This window comes from Anabrus simplex, chromosome 11 (assembly GCF_040414725.1).
Source record: "Anabrus simplex isolate iqAnaSimp1 chromosome 11, ASM4041472v1, whole genome shotgun sequence".
Taxonomy (NCBI): domain Eukaryota; kingdom Metazoa; phylum Arthropoda; class Insecta; order Orthoptera; family Tettigoniidae; genus Anabrus; species Anabrus simplex.
Window position 1 is genome coordinate 898366 of NC_090275.1, and position 20763 is coordinate 919128.

General features: G+C 40.2%; 1 protein-coding gene across 1 annotated transcript in view; it reads right to left on the reverse strand.

Moving 5' to 3' along the window:
• Positions 1–20763, reverse strand: part of Setd3 (SET domain containing 3) — a 275592-nt gene that overhangs the window by 37912 nt on the left and 216917 nt on the right. The window contains exons 7-8 of the mRNA XM_067155272.2: positions 16197–16311; positions 628–955 (exon numbers count right to left, since the gene is read on the reverse strand). Of these exons, the coding sequence (XP_067011373.2) occupies positions 628–955; positions 16197–16311 (443 nt within the window). The remainder of the gene's footprint in view (positions 1–627; positions 956–16196; positions 16312–20763) is intronic.

Consider the following 20763-nt stretch of genomic DNA (forward strand, 5'->3'; position numbering starts at 1 on the left):
GTGAGGGGTTGTTATCAGTGTGTTCAGTTTGATGTTCGAGCAGGTTTCCTGTATATTTTGTATGACAGTTTCTACTGATTGCGATGGCTAAATGGTTAGAGCGTTGGCCTTTGGTCACAGGGGTCCCGGGTTCGATTCCCGGCAGGGTCGGGAATTTTTACCTCAATTGGTTAATTCCCCTGGCACGGGGAGCGGGTGTACGTGTCGTCTTCATAATTTTATCCTCATCACAATGCCTACGGGTATCAAATCAAAAACCTGCACCTGGCGAGCTGAAGTCCTCGGACACATCCCGGCACTAAAAGCCAATGCCATTACATTTTTATGATTGTGATGGCTAAAAAGTTCATCTCTCTCTCATTTGTTTCTGGTTCCTTTGTGAACTTGATTGTTGGGCATATTACATCATCAACATATCAGCTCCAGTGTAATATTACTTTAATATTAATTAGCCTAATGGTATATTTTTCAGGTATAATCTGTTAATAAATGTTTTCTTTTTCAGGTATCTTCTAAATACACTGATTTAGTTTCCACCTCCCGTACATGCTGCAAGAAGGAAATTGCTCCGAACTTGCCCTGTATCAGCCTGATATGTAGAAAGCCAACAAGCTGTATTAAACTGACCTTGACCCATACTGAAGATCCTAAGGAACGCCAACAAGCGTCCGTCCACAGGATCTGTGCCGCTCTTCAGCAAGAAGTCTCCGGTGGTTGGAAGGCCCAGTCGAGCCAACAGTTTGGCCCGCAGAGGCTGAAGGGGATCTGCGCGACTCACGCCCAATCTTATAGGCAATGCATCGTGTTTGTTGTCAGGATACACAAATCCATTGTGGACCAGTAGTTCAGAGTTGGTGCGGGGACCATAGAAAATAAAGACCTGTTCTCCGGCACGGAAGGGTCGCACTGCCATACACTCACTACGTTGCTGACTCACGTTGAAATCTGTTGTTAACTGTAACACAAAGCGTTAGTTAGTCCCTGTCACACGTGACCGCAGTCCACACATTAGTGAGTTACAAGCAGCCTCTGTTTCATGCCATAACACAACACTGTCACAAAGGTACTTAAATTACAACTTTTTTTTTTCATTAGTTTGTTGCCTCCACTGTTATGAGGCAAAAATACTGTGTTAAACAATTTGAACTCAAAACCTTTCTTTTACTTTACACGAGAACTAAACCTCCGACAGCTGACTGAATCAAGAAAATAATCACAAATTAAAACCTTGAAAAATGGATGAAAGAAACTACCCAACTTACTACAATAAAGAAATGGAAAAAAAAAAAAAAAAAAATGACCTACAAGCAAGCCGAGGAAAGAAGCAGTGGCGATCTTCAGATTGGAGACAAGACATGACTGCGTAGCTACAATCAAAATATAACCGACAGAAAAGTGTACCATGTGCAAAATTACTGGATCGGTGATGGACTCAAAACACCTACTTGAGCATACAGGACTGAACCCAGCCCTATACTGGACAGCCAGACTCTGTTCCCTAATACATCTGTATGTTACCGTTGTCAAGAGATATCAATTTTGTATTGGAGTTAGTTCCCAATAAAGCCATAGGTTACAACAACAACAACAACTTTTTAATTTTCCCTAGAGCTATGATGATGCTATATTTGTCTGGAATAGCTTTGTATTGTGTTTAGTTCCTGCGGTTACTCGCATGGTAAGCGCGGCGCTCACCTCCGTAGTATATTGCCTTTTGATGGAGTTTTACAAGACCTCTAATTCTGAAACTCCAAACACATTGTTTACCTTTGGAAACGAAACCATTATTAGGTGCGAAAGTGCTACACATATTGCGCGCATTGTCTTATAATTGTGTTTAATTTGAAATGTTTATTTACACAAGTTATACTGTCATAATTTGTGTTTGGGTGAAACGATGGAGGAACAAAAGTGATCATAAATCTGAAACAGAGTGTCTACAAGTTCTGAAGAAGAAGAAGAAGAGGCGCTTTTGTTGATTGAAGGTATATTCCATTCGTTTTCGGAAAGGATGGAACTACAGACTGGAGCCTCCATGGTCCCGTTACAAATGTTCCAACACAGAAACAAAATTTGCAAAGTTTTCCAGGAAAGATGCTGAAAGCAACATAAGTGATGACTGTAAAATTTTTGTTTCCTATTATGCAGGATTATATGTTTGCATTATTTAGTTCATACTAAGCATACTGTTTAAATTTAAGTATTTGTGTTCCTAAATAATTAACTATTTGTTTAATAAATTTAAGCTTTCGTGTTCCTAAACAAATGTTTTGTCTACCCCTTAGAAGCGCTTCTTGATACGGGGTCGCTTGTTTTACGGCCGGATGCCAGCCTCTGTAGAGGAGCTAATTAAGATGGAATGAATGATGGAGAATGAAAATGGGTGAGTGGGTGGAAGGTGCAGGCTGTCCCTGCATTTGTCTGGAAGCGTAAACAGGAAACCATTCTCAGGACAGCCGACGGTGGGGTTCGAACTCAGCCGTGTTGCTAACTAAATAAATATCTCAAATTGACCTCTATCTTTATATGGGCATATTATGGCCTTTAAACATAAAGGTAAGCGCTGCGCTCACTAGCGAGTAACGGCGGACGTAAATGCACGGGGAGTAATGTATTCCATTGTTGTTGTTTTTTCTTTTCTTTCAATGATTCGCTCTTCAAATTGAGGCAGCAAGTCCAGAAACTACACTTCGCAGTAAAAGCATTTGTTGACCAAAATCTTTTTTTTTTTTTATAAATAATGGAATGAAACGTGTCATATATCATTTTCCGATACAAATGTCAAGGAAAAAGTTTTCAAAAATTAGGACCTATCAATTTTTTGTACAGAACTTGCAGAACATGAGAAAATTAAGACAACAAATGCTATTATTTATTAATGAGAGAAATTTGTAACACTTATTCCTTGTAAATGGCCGAGTCGTCATAGCTATATGCTGAAGAAAGAGTCGAACAAACACACTGGAACTTCTTTCTCCTTATTGGCTGGAATGGACTGTTCAGCTCCACGAGATTTTCCATAATATGACACTGAATTTTTGTCCTTTCTTGAATACTAACCATGGAAAGTATCTATGGCTGAAGCTAGCTCCTCCCAACCATGCTATGTGTGATAGGGTTGAGAGCATGCAAGGTAAAACGCCTTATTAAGAGACCACCTCTCATGTTGATCAATTTTCAAAAAAACTATTTAAAACTTCATAAGAACAATGTAAGGACATAACCCCCTTCCCTTTCCGTATCAACCAACTACCATTGGACCACCGTGTTCTTAAGTTTTACTCCTTTCAAAAGACCACATTTCTGAATGAACAACTTAAAATTTACTATATAAAGTCTCCACTGACGTGGCAACATTATTAACTTGTACATCCTGTAGAGATAAGGCAGCAAGCAGCAAGAAATTCTGTAGCATAGTGCCCAGTGAGATGAGAAGTGTATTGCAAGCACGAGAGTGAACTAATTCAAATGAAGCAAACCTCACATTAATTTGATTTTAAAATTGAGGAACAATATTTTAAGTGATTGGAATTCAAATGTGATTCACTGCATGAAGAGGAAGTGGCAGGAAAAGTTTTATGCTGTTAACACATACAGTAGTTGGTGGAATGGTTTACAAGCACTATTGTTGTTTGGTACTTGCTTTACAAATAAAAAAGTCTTATATAATCCTCCTTTTCAATACAAAAAACATCTATATTACATGTCTTTTTTTTTATTTGTAAAGTGATAATCACCAATACAGAATGAAATTTATAACATGCAATGGTTTGATACCCAGCAATGATATATCGTCGTTTGAACATACTAAATGCTTTAAGTACGATTACGAACAGCAGATGGCAATATGTTATGTTTTGTTTCCATAGTTTCTAATGTTATCACTAAGCGGCTTATTTGTTAATTAATTAATTAATTAATTAATTTATTTACACTGACTGACAGAGCAAATGCAACACCAAGAAGGAGTGGTCAGAACTTTATGCCAATTGCAGGGTAGACTGACGTCACTGAGGTATGCTCATGATGTGAAATGTGCCGCTGTGCTGCGCACGTAGCAAACGATAAATGGGACACGGCGTTGGCGAATGGCCCACTTCGTACCGTGATTTCTCAGCCGACAGTCATTGTAGAACGTGTTGTCGTGTGCCACAGGACACGTGTATAGCTAAGAATGCCAGGCCGCCGTCAACGGAGGCATTTCCAGCAGACAGACGACTTTACGAGGGGTATGGTGATCGGGCTGAGAAGGGCAGGTTGGTCACTTCGTCAAATCGCAGCCGATACCCATAGGGATGTGTCCACGGTGCAGCGCCTGTGGCGAAGATGGTTGGTGCAGGGACATGTGGCACGTGCGAGGGGTCCAGGCGCAGCCCGAGTGACGTCAGCACGCGAGGATCGGCGCATCCGCCGCCAAGCGGTGGCAGCCCCGCACGCCACATCAACCGCCATTCTTCAGCATGTGCAAGACACCCTGGCTGTTCCAATATCGACCAGAACAATTTCCCGTCGATTGGTTGAAGGAGGCCTGCACTCCCGGCGTCCGCTCAGAAGACTACCATTGACTCCACAGCATAGACGTGCACGCCTGGCATGGTGCCGGGCTAGAGCGACTTGGATGAGGGAATGGCGGAACGTCGTGTTCTCTGATGAGTCACGCTTCTGTTCTGTCAGTGATAGTCACCGCAGACGAGTGTGGCGTCGGCGTGGAGAAAGTGGAGAAAGGTCAAATTCGGCAGTAACTGTGGAGCGCCCTACCGCTAGACAACGCGGCATCATGGTTTGGGGAACTATTGCGTATGATTCCACGTCACCTCTAGTGCGTATTCAAGGCACGTTAAATGCCAACCGCTACGTGCAGCATGTGCTGCGGCCGGTGGCACTCCCGTACCTTCAGGGGCTGCCCAATGCTCTGTTTCAGCAGGATAATGCCCGCCCACACACTGCTCGCATCTCCCAACAGGCTCTACGAGGTGTACAGATGCTTCCGTGGCCAGCGTACTCTCCGGATCTCTCACCAATCGAACACGTGTAGGATCTCATTGGACGCCGTTTGCAAACTCTGCCCCAGCCTCGTACGGACGACCAACTGTGGCAAATGGTTGACAGAGAATGGAGAACCATCCCTCAGGACACCATCCGCACTCTTATTGACTCTGTACCTCGACGTGTTTCTGCGTGCATCGCCGCTCGCGGTGGTCCTACATCCTACTGAGTCGATGCCGTGCGCATTGTGTAACCTGCATATCGGTTTGAAATAAACATCAATTATTCGTCCGTGCCGTCTCTGTTTTTTCCCCAACTTTCATCCCTTTCGAACCACTCCTTCTTGGTGTTGCATTTGCTCTGTCAGTCAGTGTATTTATTTATTTATTTATTTATTTATTTATTTATTTATTTATTTTATGCCTTTTTATGTGGCGAACTTAGGGCTCACGGCCCTCTCTTACACTTAACCACTTTACACACATTGGATTTCTGAATTTCATGTGTTTCTCTGGCCGTGTGATGATTGACACTTACATAAAATTGTGACCGAGTGACTTAGTTGACGACGACAATGATTTGGTTGAGTGTGTGAATAATTTAAGTGAATGCGAAGATTATATTGATTCACTTCTCGAACAGATGATGAAGAAGAAGTTGAAGGTCGAATGATAATAGTGGTCATATCATAAATAGACAACCACATGTTGATAGAAATTCCGACACCGGTATTGACAGTGATGACGGTAATAATTCTAATCAATTTCTGGATTTCTGTGAAGATTTCGTCGGCAAACCTGCTAAACACCAGCCCTCGCCTGGATAATTGGAAACGCCCCCTCGCCCGACGCAAAACCTATGGCCGAGTGCATCAACCTTGATTACTGTAATCAGTGTTTAAAATAGCCTTTAATCACTGTTTAAGGTCGCTTGTAGTGCATCAATCCCGATTATGGCCTTAATCACTGATTTAAAGTTAATCGGTGAAATTCGGGCGTTTAAGAATGCTAATCATTGATTAGCAACGAAACTTCAAAATGGCGGTAAGGTTTGTAGACGGTTTTGAAGACGAGTTGCTGTATCTTCAATATCTCGAATATAATGATAATCAGGGCGACGATATGGTGATAGTTGAGAGGGGTAACCCTTTTGAAGAACTCGGTGAGAAAAAATTCATGGAAAGGTTCCGTCTTTCGAAACGAACTGTGTTATTTTTGCTACAACAAATTCGTGATCAGCTGGATTTTCCAACGCGAAGAAATAATCCTGTTTCTCCAGTAAATAGGCTACTGACTGCTTTGAGATATTATGCTACAGGTGCTTTTAATATTGTAATAGGAGATACTGCCGGAATACACAGGACAACTGCAGCCAGGATTATTCATGACGTAAGTGACATTATAGCCTCTCTCAGCAACAGATATATATTTTTTCCAAGAACAGATAGTGAAAAAAGAGAGGTCATGGAAGGTTTTTTTAACATAGCCAGATTTCCTGGAGTGATTGGAACAATCGATTGCACTCATGTCCGTATTCAATCTCCTGGTGGCAATAATGCAGAGATATTTAGGAACAGAAAAGGTTATTTTTCGATAAATGTGCAGACTATATGTGACAGCATTTTGCTAATAAGGGATATTGTAGCCAGATGGCCCGGGTCTGTGCACGATAGCACTATTTTTCAGAACTGCAGCAAGAGAGCGCAGTTCGAAAGAAGAGAAATAGCAAATGGCTATTTATTAGGTGATAGTGGTTATGCTTGCAAACCTTACCTGTTAACACCATTACTCAATCCCACAAGTAGAGAAGAGCAGAATTATAACAGGGCACACATAACAACCAGGAACACGGTGGAACGTCAGTATGGAGTATGGAAACGTAGATTTCCTGCCCTCTCAATTGGTTTAAGATGTGAAGTTCACAAAGCCTTAAACATCATTCTTGCTACTGCAGTGTTACACAATATTGCTGTATCATCAAGAGAAGACAATCCTCCAGATGATCTGGCAATAAGACATGTGTTAGAAGAGTTACAACAAAACAGAGGTCCTGATGTTGAAAATGATGCACCAATTGATGCAATACATCATATGTACAGAAATGATGATAACGCTGGGAGAGCTGTTCGCCAGGTGCTAATAAATGACTATTTCAGGTGAGTAAATTACACTGTTATACATAAAGATTCTCATAATTTTATTGTTACACATAATTTCAATAATCCTGTATAAGCAAACAGACATAACTTGCAATTAAGTTATTCACTTTTACTATTCATATTTTGCCAATATTTTAGTTTTTCTTTTAATACTGCTATTGTTAAATTTTTTATTTCAATTTCTTTTTCATGTTCTTTTTTCATAAATTCTAATTGCTGTTCTAACACAAGAATTCTCTTTTCACAGGAATCTATAATTTTATTCCTCGGAGACAGACCTACATTCTTCTTCGGAAAGCTAGGAGTTTTCTTGGTTGGGTCTGGAGTTGAAAATGATGTTCCAGATGATCCTGACTGTGGGTCATTTGCGGGTGAAGTCTGTAGGCCTATTGTGTCCACTGTATGATATGTTACATCTGGGCCTACATGAATTACCTCTTCGAGTGGGAAGTTTATTTCTGAAACAATTATAATGAAGTGGCATTTCTAGTGACAGACTGCTAATAATAGAATTTGAAACCTGAAAAGTGAACAGGACTGTATATTCATCATCAAGATACCTAAATGTGTTATTATTCAGGTGATAAATTAATTATTGCATCACATATACATAGTAAGAATTACCTTCAGTTACATCTCCTTGGTATAGTGCATCAGAGTCATGTGGATTTTCTAGAGGTGTTATTGTAGGCCCAATTAGAGCCATGATGTTTTCGGCACCTTTGGAATTGGGAGGCTTAAAATAACCACCACCAGTTTTATTCCTATTAACTTTCTCATCTGCACATATCTTCCTTGCCTTTCTTTTCAGATTTTCATAGCAGACTTTTAAATGTTTGTAGTCTCGAGAACGAACACCTTGTAACAAAATAATGAAAACGTAAATCAGAATAATAAAAAATACTACAATAGATTGATTTTTTTAATTCATGGTAATATATACTAACAGTCCTACTAATAAAACGTCTTTTACAGTTGTTTAACATTTGTATAGTTACACACTGAATAAACCCTGTATAAGCGATGCAGATTTTTGATACTAATAATCATGGTATAGGCATAGTATTACTATACTGCATGTATACACTAACTACAAGCAGTAGGAATCTCTTCCTGCAGTTCACTGATGCACTTCATCATGTACGCTGATTTTATGATCGCTCTTACTGGTTATCTAGGAGAAAAATATTTCGAGAAGCTGCGTGGTAGCACAAATAAACTGAGAATCTCAAAGCCAGTGGCAACATAAGAGGTGAAAGTTGACTGGCAATTTGATTAATAACTGACATTTCTGCAGCTTGCTTGTGTAATGAAAGAAAAAAATATAATTGAATTAAAAGAGAATATACATGAACGTTATGTTTAATGCCTGCAAGTTAATTCCACACACACACACACACACACACGCACGCACGCACGCACGCACACACAGAGAGAGAGAGAGAGAGAGAGAGAAAATCAAAATAGGCCTATTCGTGACCATTGGGCAGCTGTGCTGCTGATTGCAACATCTACTTGAAATTACATTGCAATGTAATAATAAAACTATCATGTGAAAACTGTTATCATCACCAGCACAGTATTCAGTGTTAACCTCCTCCACTCCCTTCATGTTAACATGTCTACTTTTGGTAACTTTGTCAAGCCTGGAATGTGAATAAGTGCTATATTGCAAGTTAAAAATATGTTAATCACTCAAAAATCCACAAGATCAACTTCCTCAGTAAAAGCAAAGATTGCAACTTGATCATGGCTTATGGCCTATTAAAACACAACAAAGATTAAAAACTGACAATCAATCAATCAATACCAGTACTGATCTGCATTTAGGGCAGTTCCCCAGGTGGCAGATTCCTTAGCTATTGTTTTCCTAGCCTTTTCTTAAATGATTTCAAAGAAATTGGAAATTTATGGAACATCTACCTTGGTAAGTTATTCCAATCCCTAACTCCCCTTCCTACAAACAAATATTTGCCCCAATATAGCACTGACTATAGCACTTCCTAACTTGTTAAGATACAGTAACTAAAAACATTCTAATAAAAATTTCTACAACTTCCAAGCTTGACTTGATCCTAGACTTTGGCATGAACACAAACACAAGTTTATGTCACAACTGTGGGAGCACCTGAAGCACATGGCACTACTATGCTTCACTATAATAAAATAATTTACTAAAGCAGACATAACTGAAGACTATTACATGTAGATCACTATTATCAGAAAACCAACAGCAACAAAACTATGAGAAGGTAATGGTAAGCACTAAGCAGTTTGCCTAGGCATTCTTGACTCACTATCACTTCAAACTAAACTGATTAACCACCACAAAAAATATCCAACATCCATGCCCAAATTATTAAATATTATTATTTAATTATCAAATATTAACATACTGGCCCACTATTATTTATGTCACTTTTATTATTAGGTTTAGGAATTATGGTTAGAATGAATATGAACTAGTATTAACATAGGCAAAATACGTTGGAGCAGCTAACCTAACCGCCACTCGAGTACAGGCAACACACTCTACGTTCCACACTAGGACATGACAACTATGTGGAAAAACACCATTCACACAGGCACACATATGCTGCCATCAAGGAAAAGAAAAAAAGAAATGCTCTTGGATTGTCTAACATTACCTATTCACATTCACAAATGTAAGTAAATGCAATTCATACATGAACATATGGTTGAGCCTGGCATTAATAAAAACACTTCACTGAACCAAGATCTAGCATGGTTGAGGCCCTGAGCATCTCACTGAGCAAAAGTGAGCTCTTATAGCAGCTGAAAAAGGCCTTCCTGCTGGTGACAGGTCAAAATTTCTTAGAAGAATTCCAAATTTCACTTAAAAGCACTGTCCAGACATCACTAACATGAAGCACTGCACCAGGCAAAAATGCTTACTGAATACCATATGAAATTTAACAGAATGGTCTCTAAACATGCTAACAAGGTTTCTACTCTAGCCGCAGGCTAATTTACTCATTAAAAAGGGTTACAAATATGAGTCACTCATCATCATCATCATCATCTTGACCATATGCTAACATAGATGACTCTGGTTAACCTTACTTCATGAAACACAACGTATTTGCCTTGTATATGAGAAATGTGATACTTGAACACACTACTAGGTAAATTAACTCTTGAAGGGACACTCTGGTCATCACATGTAGTACTTAAGGGGATATACATGTAGGATTGATTTCAACACATCCTTCTTAATAAAACATGTCCTTCTATTACCGAAGAATTATACACAACTCGTATCAACATATCAGGGCACATATTTCCTCAAAGACTTCCTGTTCAACTTATTTACTGGCCTACCACTTATCTACATTCTGTCACTTACCTACTGGCCGGTATAACATATATTTCATCGAAGATATTACAACCACTTATCAATTGGCCTGTATAACATATATTTCGTCAAAGGTATCATTTGAAACATCATAAAGGCATGTATTGTATCGAAGAATGCTGGGATAAGCACTAGCCTCCTGCTACAACCTACAACAAGGTTCTACACTGAATTAACACTATAACAACCTCCCGAGTGATCACACTACAACATCGTGGCAAGAAGAAAACATAAGCCTAACCTGAAAAGTACTTAATGAACATGACATAGCTGAAAACAGGTTTAGAACGTACAAATCTTGGTTGTAAATTATTGAATTAGATATTAAATTTAAGACACTTTAAACAACAGCACAGCTAATACTCTGTCCTATCCATCTTCACTCTGACTCAACCAGTTGACCACTCAATACCTAGCCTACGCTCAGACACCCAAACTGACCATTCCAAAAGGTAGAAACATGCAAAAACACACACTGAAATCCATATACAAATCATACTGCCCACATGTTCTAACTAAAATGAAAACCCAATGGCCTTGACTTGGCACAGATATCAAAGTGATAATGAACACAGACAATTTTAAAAAGTGTGCACTTACAGCTGTGAAATATAGTAAACATGGGTTACTCACATTGCATTAATGCCCTCAGGGATCTATCATGCAGATAGCTACATGTGACTCTGATGCAGACTTGCTTTAGCCTGGGATTTTAGCACATCACAACATTTACCTTCACACTTGTTGCATGGAAATTACCTTGGTGGATACATAAACTGGCCTCGAAACTGCATCATTATTTAGCTGACTACACACTCACATGACACTTCAAATATATTTAGGCTGGTTTACCATTAAAAGGAAAACAACACAGAATTTGCTATATTTTTCACAAGACTTCCTACTTCCATGGTAACCAGGAGAAATCGATCATTTCCGTGTCTTAAAATGTTTTGTTTTACGATCATTTCCAGTCTTTATAACCTCCAAGTGTACTTTTACTTCTACATTTAAAATATCGTGGAGATCATCAATGTTATTTTCCATTCTTTCACTGCGTGCTTCTCTATTGGATAAGTTGGATATTTTACCGCAATTATATTACTGCAGACTATAAATACCACCAAAAGAATACACTAATCACTCGTTCCTACAGAACGCTTATACAGGGGTCCTGTGTTCTGTTTAAGCAATCAGTGAATAACTATAACAGATGTACACACTGATATACGTTTTATTAGTAACAAATTGCACATAAACGGTGTATAAAAGTTATACACTTTTTATTAATAAGACAAATAAATATGCTCACCGGGAATTGCATTGAATTCATTTTCAATTATTTTCCAGGTCTCCAGCTTCTTCTTTACAGTAACTCCGTCCGTCTTCTTGTTTTCAACAACATCCTTATATTTGACAACTAATTCAGTCAAGATGTCGGTCTCAAAATCGGTATAATTTGCACATCTCTTCCTTTTATTTTCTTCCATTTGGAACCGTTTGCTTATAATATGTGTACTTTTGATACGCGTGTATTCGTTTTTCCCACCAAGACAACTGCCGAACGAAATACCCGTGAGCGCGTTCGGTATCGTGTTTTCGTATGATCACTGATTAAATCTCACGCTAACTAAACAGTACTAAGTAATCAATTATTACGGTTGGTGCACCGCAATCTTCTTAAACGGAGGTTAAAATGTAAACAGACATTAAGTAATCTATGATTAGCAGCTCGTTAATCGAGATTGATGCACTCGGCCACTAGTGTAATAACTACCGAACAGGTAATTTTCAAATTTTCTGTGTTTATTCACTTGGATGACTGAATTGTAGAGAGATTATCAAATGTTATCCTTAATTTTAATTTTGAATGATTTTTATTGCTATTTTTGAAATATGATTTCTTGTTTTCTGAGCGTTCAGAAAATATACATTTTTTAAACATATTTTGAAACATAACGGTATTGTAATCATTTTCAGTAGTAAATACATATCATCCTCAACATTTCCTGCTATTTTAAAGTCAAAATATTCAAAACTGTAAATTACGTGGTGTTTTGAATAGCAGTTTGCAAAATGCTACTTATCAGCCTGGCATTCTCAGCACGAGAGCGTGGCACTAAGAGAAGAAAAGGTTTTTAAAATGTTAAACAAACTGGAGTTTGTAATGGTTGGGTTGAAAATTTCCATTTGTGTAAAAATATTATTTTCTGGTCAATCAGTGGTGAAGCAGGTGATGTTAATACGAATTGCGAAGATTGGAAAGAACACCTCCGGTTGGTTATTGAAGGATACGATATGATAGCCAGGTTATTTATTAACATTTATCATGTAAATCACTGATACAAGTCACACCGACACAGATAGGTCTTATGGCGACGATGGGACAGGAAGCGGCCATGGCCTTAGTTAAGGCACAGCCTGGTGTGATAATGGGAAACCACGGAAAACAGTCTTCAGGGCTGCTGCTGACAGTGGGGTTCGAACCCATTATCTCCCTAATACTGCCCGCGCTTAAGCTTGGTATATCATTGATGATAAAGTCACAAATGTACGCAGGCAGAAAATTTTTAATTCTCTGTAAATTTGGCAGGTGAACCACTAGATATGTCTAAAACATGGTCTTCAAACAGATGGTTACATGCCAAGTGAACAAGAAATCTTTGATAAAAGGGGGAAAATTGCTAATAATAAGCATTACATTTCAACAAGACTGGAGATTGAAAAGAGCACAATGCATTTTACCACGGTCTGTCTGTAACAAGGAAGTGGTACCAGTATTGACAAGGACAATGACAAGTAGGGCGCAGAGTAGAAGTCAAGCCCTAAGAAGTCTTAAGGACTGAAAGATGAAGATGTGAGAAAGGCCAGAATGGAGAGAACGAAGATGGTTTGGACATGTAAACAGGATGGAGGAGGAAAGAAAACCAAAACAGATGATGGAGATGAAGTTCAAGGGAAAGAGAGGTAGGTGGATCAATTCAATAAAGAGGAGTGCAAGAAGAACATATCTGGACTGGGACAAAATGATACAAGACGAATGGAGGAAGGTGGAGAACTGCCCGACCAGGCAGGAGCTGGGTGAGGGGAAAGGAAGAAAATGATGATGAAAAGTGCCGTCAAAGCAGAAAGAAAATGACAATAATAGCATTTTCAAGTTGCATATAGTAATTATGTTATACATCATTACAGCTCCTGCCACTCTTTGCCATGCCATGTGAAACTCAGTTCCTGGAACCCAACAAGCTTACAGGGAGTGTTTTCGTTATATGGATGATAACCGTTAGTGATGCTATTTCTTGAATCACAACAATCACAAAGTTCTTCCAATCGTGTGGATTTCCTGGACATTCAGATCCTATGTCAGTGCCACAGAAAGCACCAGAACATCTGACCGATTCAGCAGCTGCACAAGCGGATTAAAATACAACATGCTATGAGGGGAAATTGGGATGAGCGTGCTGTGCAGGAATTCTTAGAAGGCAAGATTGATTTTAATTAATGGTACACCTGTTAACTTACATTGCTTGCTAAGCTTTTCTTTCACATGGTACTCGTAATTAGGAGATAAAGGCTAAGTTAGAAATGAACTCGATGGACAAAAGTGTACACATAAACCGGCTTCAGTGGTGAGGTCATGTGAGGCAAATGGAGGATGATAGATTACCTAGGAGAACAATGCACTCTGTCATGAAGGGTAAGAGAAGTAGAGGAAGACCAAGACAACAAGGATTAGACTCCTTTTCTAATGATTTAAAGATAAGAGGTATAGAACTAAATGAGGCCACAACACTACAGTAGTAGTAAATTCACAGTCTCTCGCAGACCAATCACTAATTGGTCTATAATGATGATGTATAGAACATTCCAATGACCAATTTGTGATGGTGGTACGATGCTGGACAATTAAGTAACATGTTAAAAGAGATGTATTAGAATGAAACAACCTTCTCATTCTGATTTTCTAGAGCAGAAGTAATGACAATAATTGCATTTTCAAGTTGCATACAGTAATTATGTCACCTAGCTCCTGTCTGTTCCTGTCCTTGCACTCCTCTTTCATTTCATTAAATCTACAACAGCACTTCTATTAATCAACCATCCCTTTCAAAGATCACTTTTTGTAGGCGGGTCAGGTAGACAATCTCAAATGGTGAAGCGCATTTTCTATTTCGTCAAATCCCCTGTCAATTCATGTAACTATGTCTGGGCACAGGATAGCAGAGATGAATGTCCTCACATTTACATCTTTCTTACAGACTTACGCCTTTCAGCATTCAATCTGCAAGCGTATGTGAAGTTAATAAACGCCTCTACAATCCTCTAGCTCTGAGGCTACATTTATTTCCACTCATTTTACCTTTACCAAGTCTAAGTAATGTCATCTCCCTCTGCTTCTCTTATCCTCCATGACCAGGTCCACTCTTCACCTAGATAACCTATCCTCCTTCAATTGCCTCCACTAACCCACAACCGAAGCTGGTGTATGCGTACAGCTTCAACCAAGAACTCATTCATTACAAAATAAAATTTTGATTAAGGCCAACCTAATCAATAAATTTGTTATTTTATAGAATTTGCTTTATGTCGCACCGATGACGGGATAGGAAAAGCCTAGGAGTGGGAAGGAAGCGACCGTGGCCTTAATTAAGGTACAGACCCAGCATTTGCCTGGTGCGAAAATGGGAAACCACGGAAAACTATGTTGAGGGCTGCCGACAGTGGGTCTCCCGAATGGTAAGTTACAGTTATTTGTTTCAAGCCACCATCAGCTGGTAAAGTCTCTTATGGACTAAAAGACATACATAAAATATACATTAAAAACATATGAACCTTCATGAAGATGACTTAAAATGTACATAAAATTATTGACCATTCTTAGGAATTTTTTAAATTAATGTCATGTTAAAACACTACACTGTTGTATTATAAGCGCTCATTTGATGTTGTTCACGGAATGGGGCTAAAAACTAATTAAAACACTGTACATCTTAGAAAATTCTTAAAAATTAGAGCTTTTTGATGAAGAGAATGTCTTGTTTGAAACACTGCGTTTTGTTCCATGTGAGGGGCATATTAGATTTTGCAACAGAATTAAGACCTTGGTTTGACTGAGTCCTTCAAATAGAAGTGAAAAATTTCTTAACTGAGATATTAACTATGATGTGGCCAACATGTTACCGACTTGATATATGTTCTTGGAACAATCTGATGCTCTGTCAATACGGTCCAAACTGTTCAAACGGATGAGTTTACAAAGCAGCTTGTGTGTAGTACTGATCGTACTCTTCATGAAATACTTATCAGGAATTAATGGGATGATGTTGGTTAACAGTGTCACTGATTTCATTCCAGATGGTTTACAATACTGAGCCATGTGAAGGCGCGCTTTTGTGAAATGTCCAGTTCTATTGAAATGAATTCATGATTAGAAACTATCATATGTTGGCCCATCACAGAAAAATTGTTGTATGTAATTGCTTTTGAATGCTTGACATAACTTGTATAGCCTAGAGACCCCCAAAATTAATTATGTCTGGGCACAGGAGAGCAGAGATCACATTTACATCTTTCTTACAGACTGTTATGCCTTTCAGTGTTCAATCTGAAAGCCTATGTGAAGCTATTGATTGTGTGAGAGTTATGGAGAAACTCCGAAGTTACAGATGTACTAACCTTGCCGTTGATGTGGTTGGCCATGTCCCACAAGGGGATGAGAGCGTTCAGCATAGAGTTACCATCAGAGGAAGGGACGAAGTTTTGGCGGGTCATCACCGTCGACACAGCCCAACTGAAATAATGCAATAAACTTTACTTCCCAGGATTGAATTGTTACCTTATGTCAGAGATACAAATTACTAAATCTAATGTAGAATACATGGGACACCACCACAGACCGATCAGGGACGACGTCGCACCTCCACATACCTTGTTTATGTGATAGTGGGATTGCACGCTGCTGTTTCAGAAAACAATATAATTTTTACTAGACCTATTCGTTTTCCTTGAACTGCACCCATTATCAACTTTTCAATTCCTAATCGGAAATAAAAACAAAGTACGACTCACTCTCCACGGACAGGAGGTCTCAAATCTATGAGTCGGCTGCACTGACACCTGCCTTATCAAGTAAACTCACATAATATTATTTCATTTATTAATTATTGTCATGTGATACATCGCTAAGGACAATGCTACCGTATATATTCAGTTAAACATTTTCTGTTAGTATGTTCAGGATTGTTGTAATCAATGAAAAATTTGTCTCCAGGTCCTTGCTCCCCAGCATACAATTCATTTGTCTAGCTCAGACATTGTGTTTTCGTTCATCTATATACAACCCTACTACCAAGCACCATACAAAACATGCAATACTGAAAATAATTCTCGACATGTCAGGAAGGGTATCCGACAGTAAAACTTGGCCAAATTCACACACAGTGCCAACCCCAGTAAAGAGGCCAAAAAGAGTTTCTTGATTCGTTGTGCCCAAATAAGAAGCGAGTTTGAACTTATTAGCACTTTCTTTGTTTTTCTTCTTCTATTCCCAATCTCTCGTCATCCTCTTGCTGCGTTCCTTTTTATGTTCTTCAGTCCATCCTGTATTTAGTCGAGTGGGCTTGACAGAAAATGGGTGTTTGTGAATTAAGGTTAAAGGGTGGAATGAACAGCTCATGAACTGTTGTTGCCGGTTCCAAGCCCGCATAAAGGAGAAGGATTGACGTCACGAAGGGCATCCGGTCGTAAAAATTACTGCCAAAACCAAACAACAGCCACCGACCTCTATGTCTCAAAACCTTAGTTGTAATTTTGAGATCGACTACAGTCAATCTCCCCAAAGCCTTCAATTGATTAGCATGATGGAACAAAAAGCTTTTTTTTTTTTTTTTTTTTTGCTAGTTGCTTTACGTCGCACCGACACAGTTAGGTCTTATGGCGACGATGGGACAGGGAAGGGCCAGGAGTGGGAAGGAAGCGGCCGTGGTCTTAATTAAGGTACAGCCCCAGCATTTGCCTGGTGTAAAAATGGGAAACCACGGAAAACCATTTTCAGGGCTGCCGACAGTGGGGTTCGAACCTACTATCTCCCGAATACTGGATACTGGGCGCACTTAAGCGACTGCAGCTATCGAGCTCGGTGAACAAAAAGCTAACAAGGCTTCTACCCCAGGCCCTAGCAGATATACTAGGTTTCCTCGGTCATCGGATTCTGGGGGGGGGGGGGGGGGGACGGACGGACGGACGGACGGACGGACGAAGAACATCATGCGGGAATGTGTCAGAGCCTCCCTCATCTCTCAAACCGAAACGCAAGCACCTCATAGGAACTTTAAATATCATAGCATTAGTCAAAATTGGAAAACTGAACCAATTAAAATGTACATTGTTTCAATAAGGCACCTAAACATGTTTTACTGTTAAATACCATAATGTGTAATACTGTGTCTCTTTCATTTGATACTAGACTTCTTCATCTAAGGCAAGTCCTAATGTTTCTTCTTAAGACGTCGTCTCACGGCCAGCTCTGCAGCCATGCCATGTGAATCTCACAGGATCTTTAATGCAGTGGTTTCCCGTTGCCTTCTGCATCCTAATGTCCCCCAGGGCAATAGAGTGCCCGCTCATCCACTCTCATAGAGACTGTTGGCACTTGGTATACCGGGAGATAATCGGTCCCTTCATTCGTTAGCCGCCTGCATATGCAGTCGTTGCCCCCTCTCTACCGCGGGAAGGTGAATGTCAGGATTTCACCATCATTGAAACAAGGACCAAATGGCATTTCCTTGTTTCTCTGGTTCTTCAGCATATGCCAATTAAAAGATCTGGAAAAAATTATCCTACGAGTCAAGAAAAATAATTATTTCATCAGATTTCAAAACAGTTTGCTCTGGACTGAGTAGGATATTGTAGATAATTGCAAAATAAGCCTATGATACTTATAATGAATAGGTTAAGAAAGCCTATTTATTGCAACATGAGAGTGAGCTATGGCATTTCGAGTTACAAAGAGCACCTTTACGTTTATAGCGAGGACATTTAATTTTACAGTTACAAGTGAGCACATCCCCCAATGTGTCTGTCTTCTTCAGCACATCCATCCACCCCACACATCAACCAGTTTCTTCCTACGTCATCTGAACACGTGTTATGCTGATGGTTTTCTCTCCATTTCAGATGCTCTGAGTTTTGTCAGGTTAATACGCCGAGATCGTACGACCTCAAGTGTCGAGACCGCTGCGGAGGCCTACACTTTACCACGAATCCAGAGAGGTGGCGCGTTATGGGGTGTCAGCTGGAACAAATACATTTAAAAGTTTCTAAATATAAAGCGGTTCTATCCCCTGAGAGGCTGTTCTCGAGCCGCAGATGTTCAGCCTCTCCAGAGAAAGTACTTGTCAGTAGAGCACTTTCCCTACAAAAAACACACACACACACACACACACACACACACACACACACACACACACACACAGCCTTCTCGCCTCCGGCGTTTAAAAACGCAACACTCCACACGCTGATGAGAAGAAAGTAACATACTTATAGGAGGAGACTTTGTACCTTGGGAAAACGTATGCAATTTCATTGTTCTTCTTGACCTTTCTCCAAATTTTCTGGGGTTTGCACTTCTTGTGGATTTAGTGGTGGTGGTATGGCTTTTAGCGCCGAGAGAGTCTGAAGACATGTTTGGCTCGCCAGGTACAGGTCTTTTGATCTGACGCTCGTAGGCGACCTGCGCGTCGTGATGAGGATGGCATGATGATTAAGACGACACATACACCCAGCCCCCACGCCAACGAAATTAACCAATGATGGTTACAATTCCCGACCCTGCCGGGAATCGAACCCGGGACTCCTGAGACCAAAGGCCAGCCATGGAGCCGGACAATGGTGGTGGTGATATAAGATGGATGGATTTAGCCCAGCTTTACGGTCCGATGTACATGTTTTTGTGATGGTTAGTGGTGTGTTAATACAAACATCCTGTTCCAAGTTGGGAGAATTGAAAGAGTTAAGTTCCCTTGCATTTAGGAGATACTGGATTCTAACCCCACTGTCGGCAGTCCTCAAGATGTTTTTCATAGTCCCCCATTTTCACAACTGACACGAAACCTGTCTCCCCGGCCCGGTGAAGACAACTGCGCTGACCGTTCAGTTGTAATTGGGGAAGTGTTTTGATCAATGGCATGTGAACCTACCGTCAGCTAAGACTAATTTCCATTAAACATTAATTTTACTAGTTAATAGCAACGAGTACGTTGCTTGTACACGTTCTTCAACCCAAACAAAAACATATCTGTAAAAAAACCTTGGTTAATGACGGCCTGCATTGCGGTCGTTTGTAAAACACCGTGGGCCAGACGTGTAAACTTGTGGGAAAACAAACGGTTGTCCAGACTGCCCCTGCCGTTTTCGCCTTCTAGCGGAACCTTCGTTTGTCGACCGAGCCTCGGAAGCTTGAACGAAGCCACCGCGGTCACAGCTCGCCCAGTCATAGGTACAACCCCACGTTGAACAGACGGAAGTAGGCATCTTTCTTTTTAAAAAGCTACAAAGGCGCTTCAAAAATTTAAACAAGAGCTCGCACGGAGCAGACACAACATAATGTGTCAGCGAGGATGGCCCGGATAGCTACCGACTTAGTACACGGTGATTTCCATCTATTCGCACCAGGGTGGTAAACACTGACTTCCTCATATTTGTTCCGTGCGAGCTCGTGTTAGTCGCCTTGCTCAGAGAAGAATGAGCCTTCTTTGGAACGAAAATGACAGTACGCACCGGTGTGTGTTCCTACGAGAACCCTGGAGAAGCAGCTCGTGCTAGTTTTCACGCACACGCACAATGTGAGCTAGAGCTGGGAACGGAGCGAGTAATACCCATGAGTAATCCGGTTGTAGCGGTAGAGCGCACCACCGATCCCCTCCTCTTACAACTGCAAGTACTCGCGGAGGACCAGAGCAGTGTAGCGCACGACACATGTTTAACAAGGGGAGACCACGACGGTCGGATCACGGATTATCTTCAAACTTTGTACACTTTTAGTAGTCCATTAGGACAAGATAATATGCAAATAGTAAGGCGTACCGTTAAGGCGTTTTCGAGAAAATCGCAAGAGAATTTTCGTGTCGAATATGTACCGGTGCGTTGCGGTCACGAGCACGAGATGGCGACGGTCGAGTGATTAGCGTTCAAGTTTCGTAATCGCTGGATCGAGTCTCGCTTGTCGCGTTTTTGTTTTTCAACG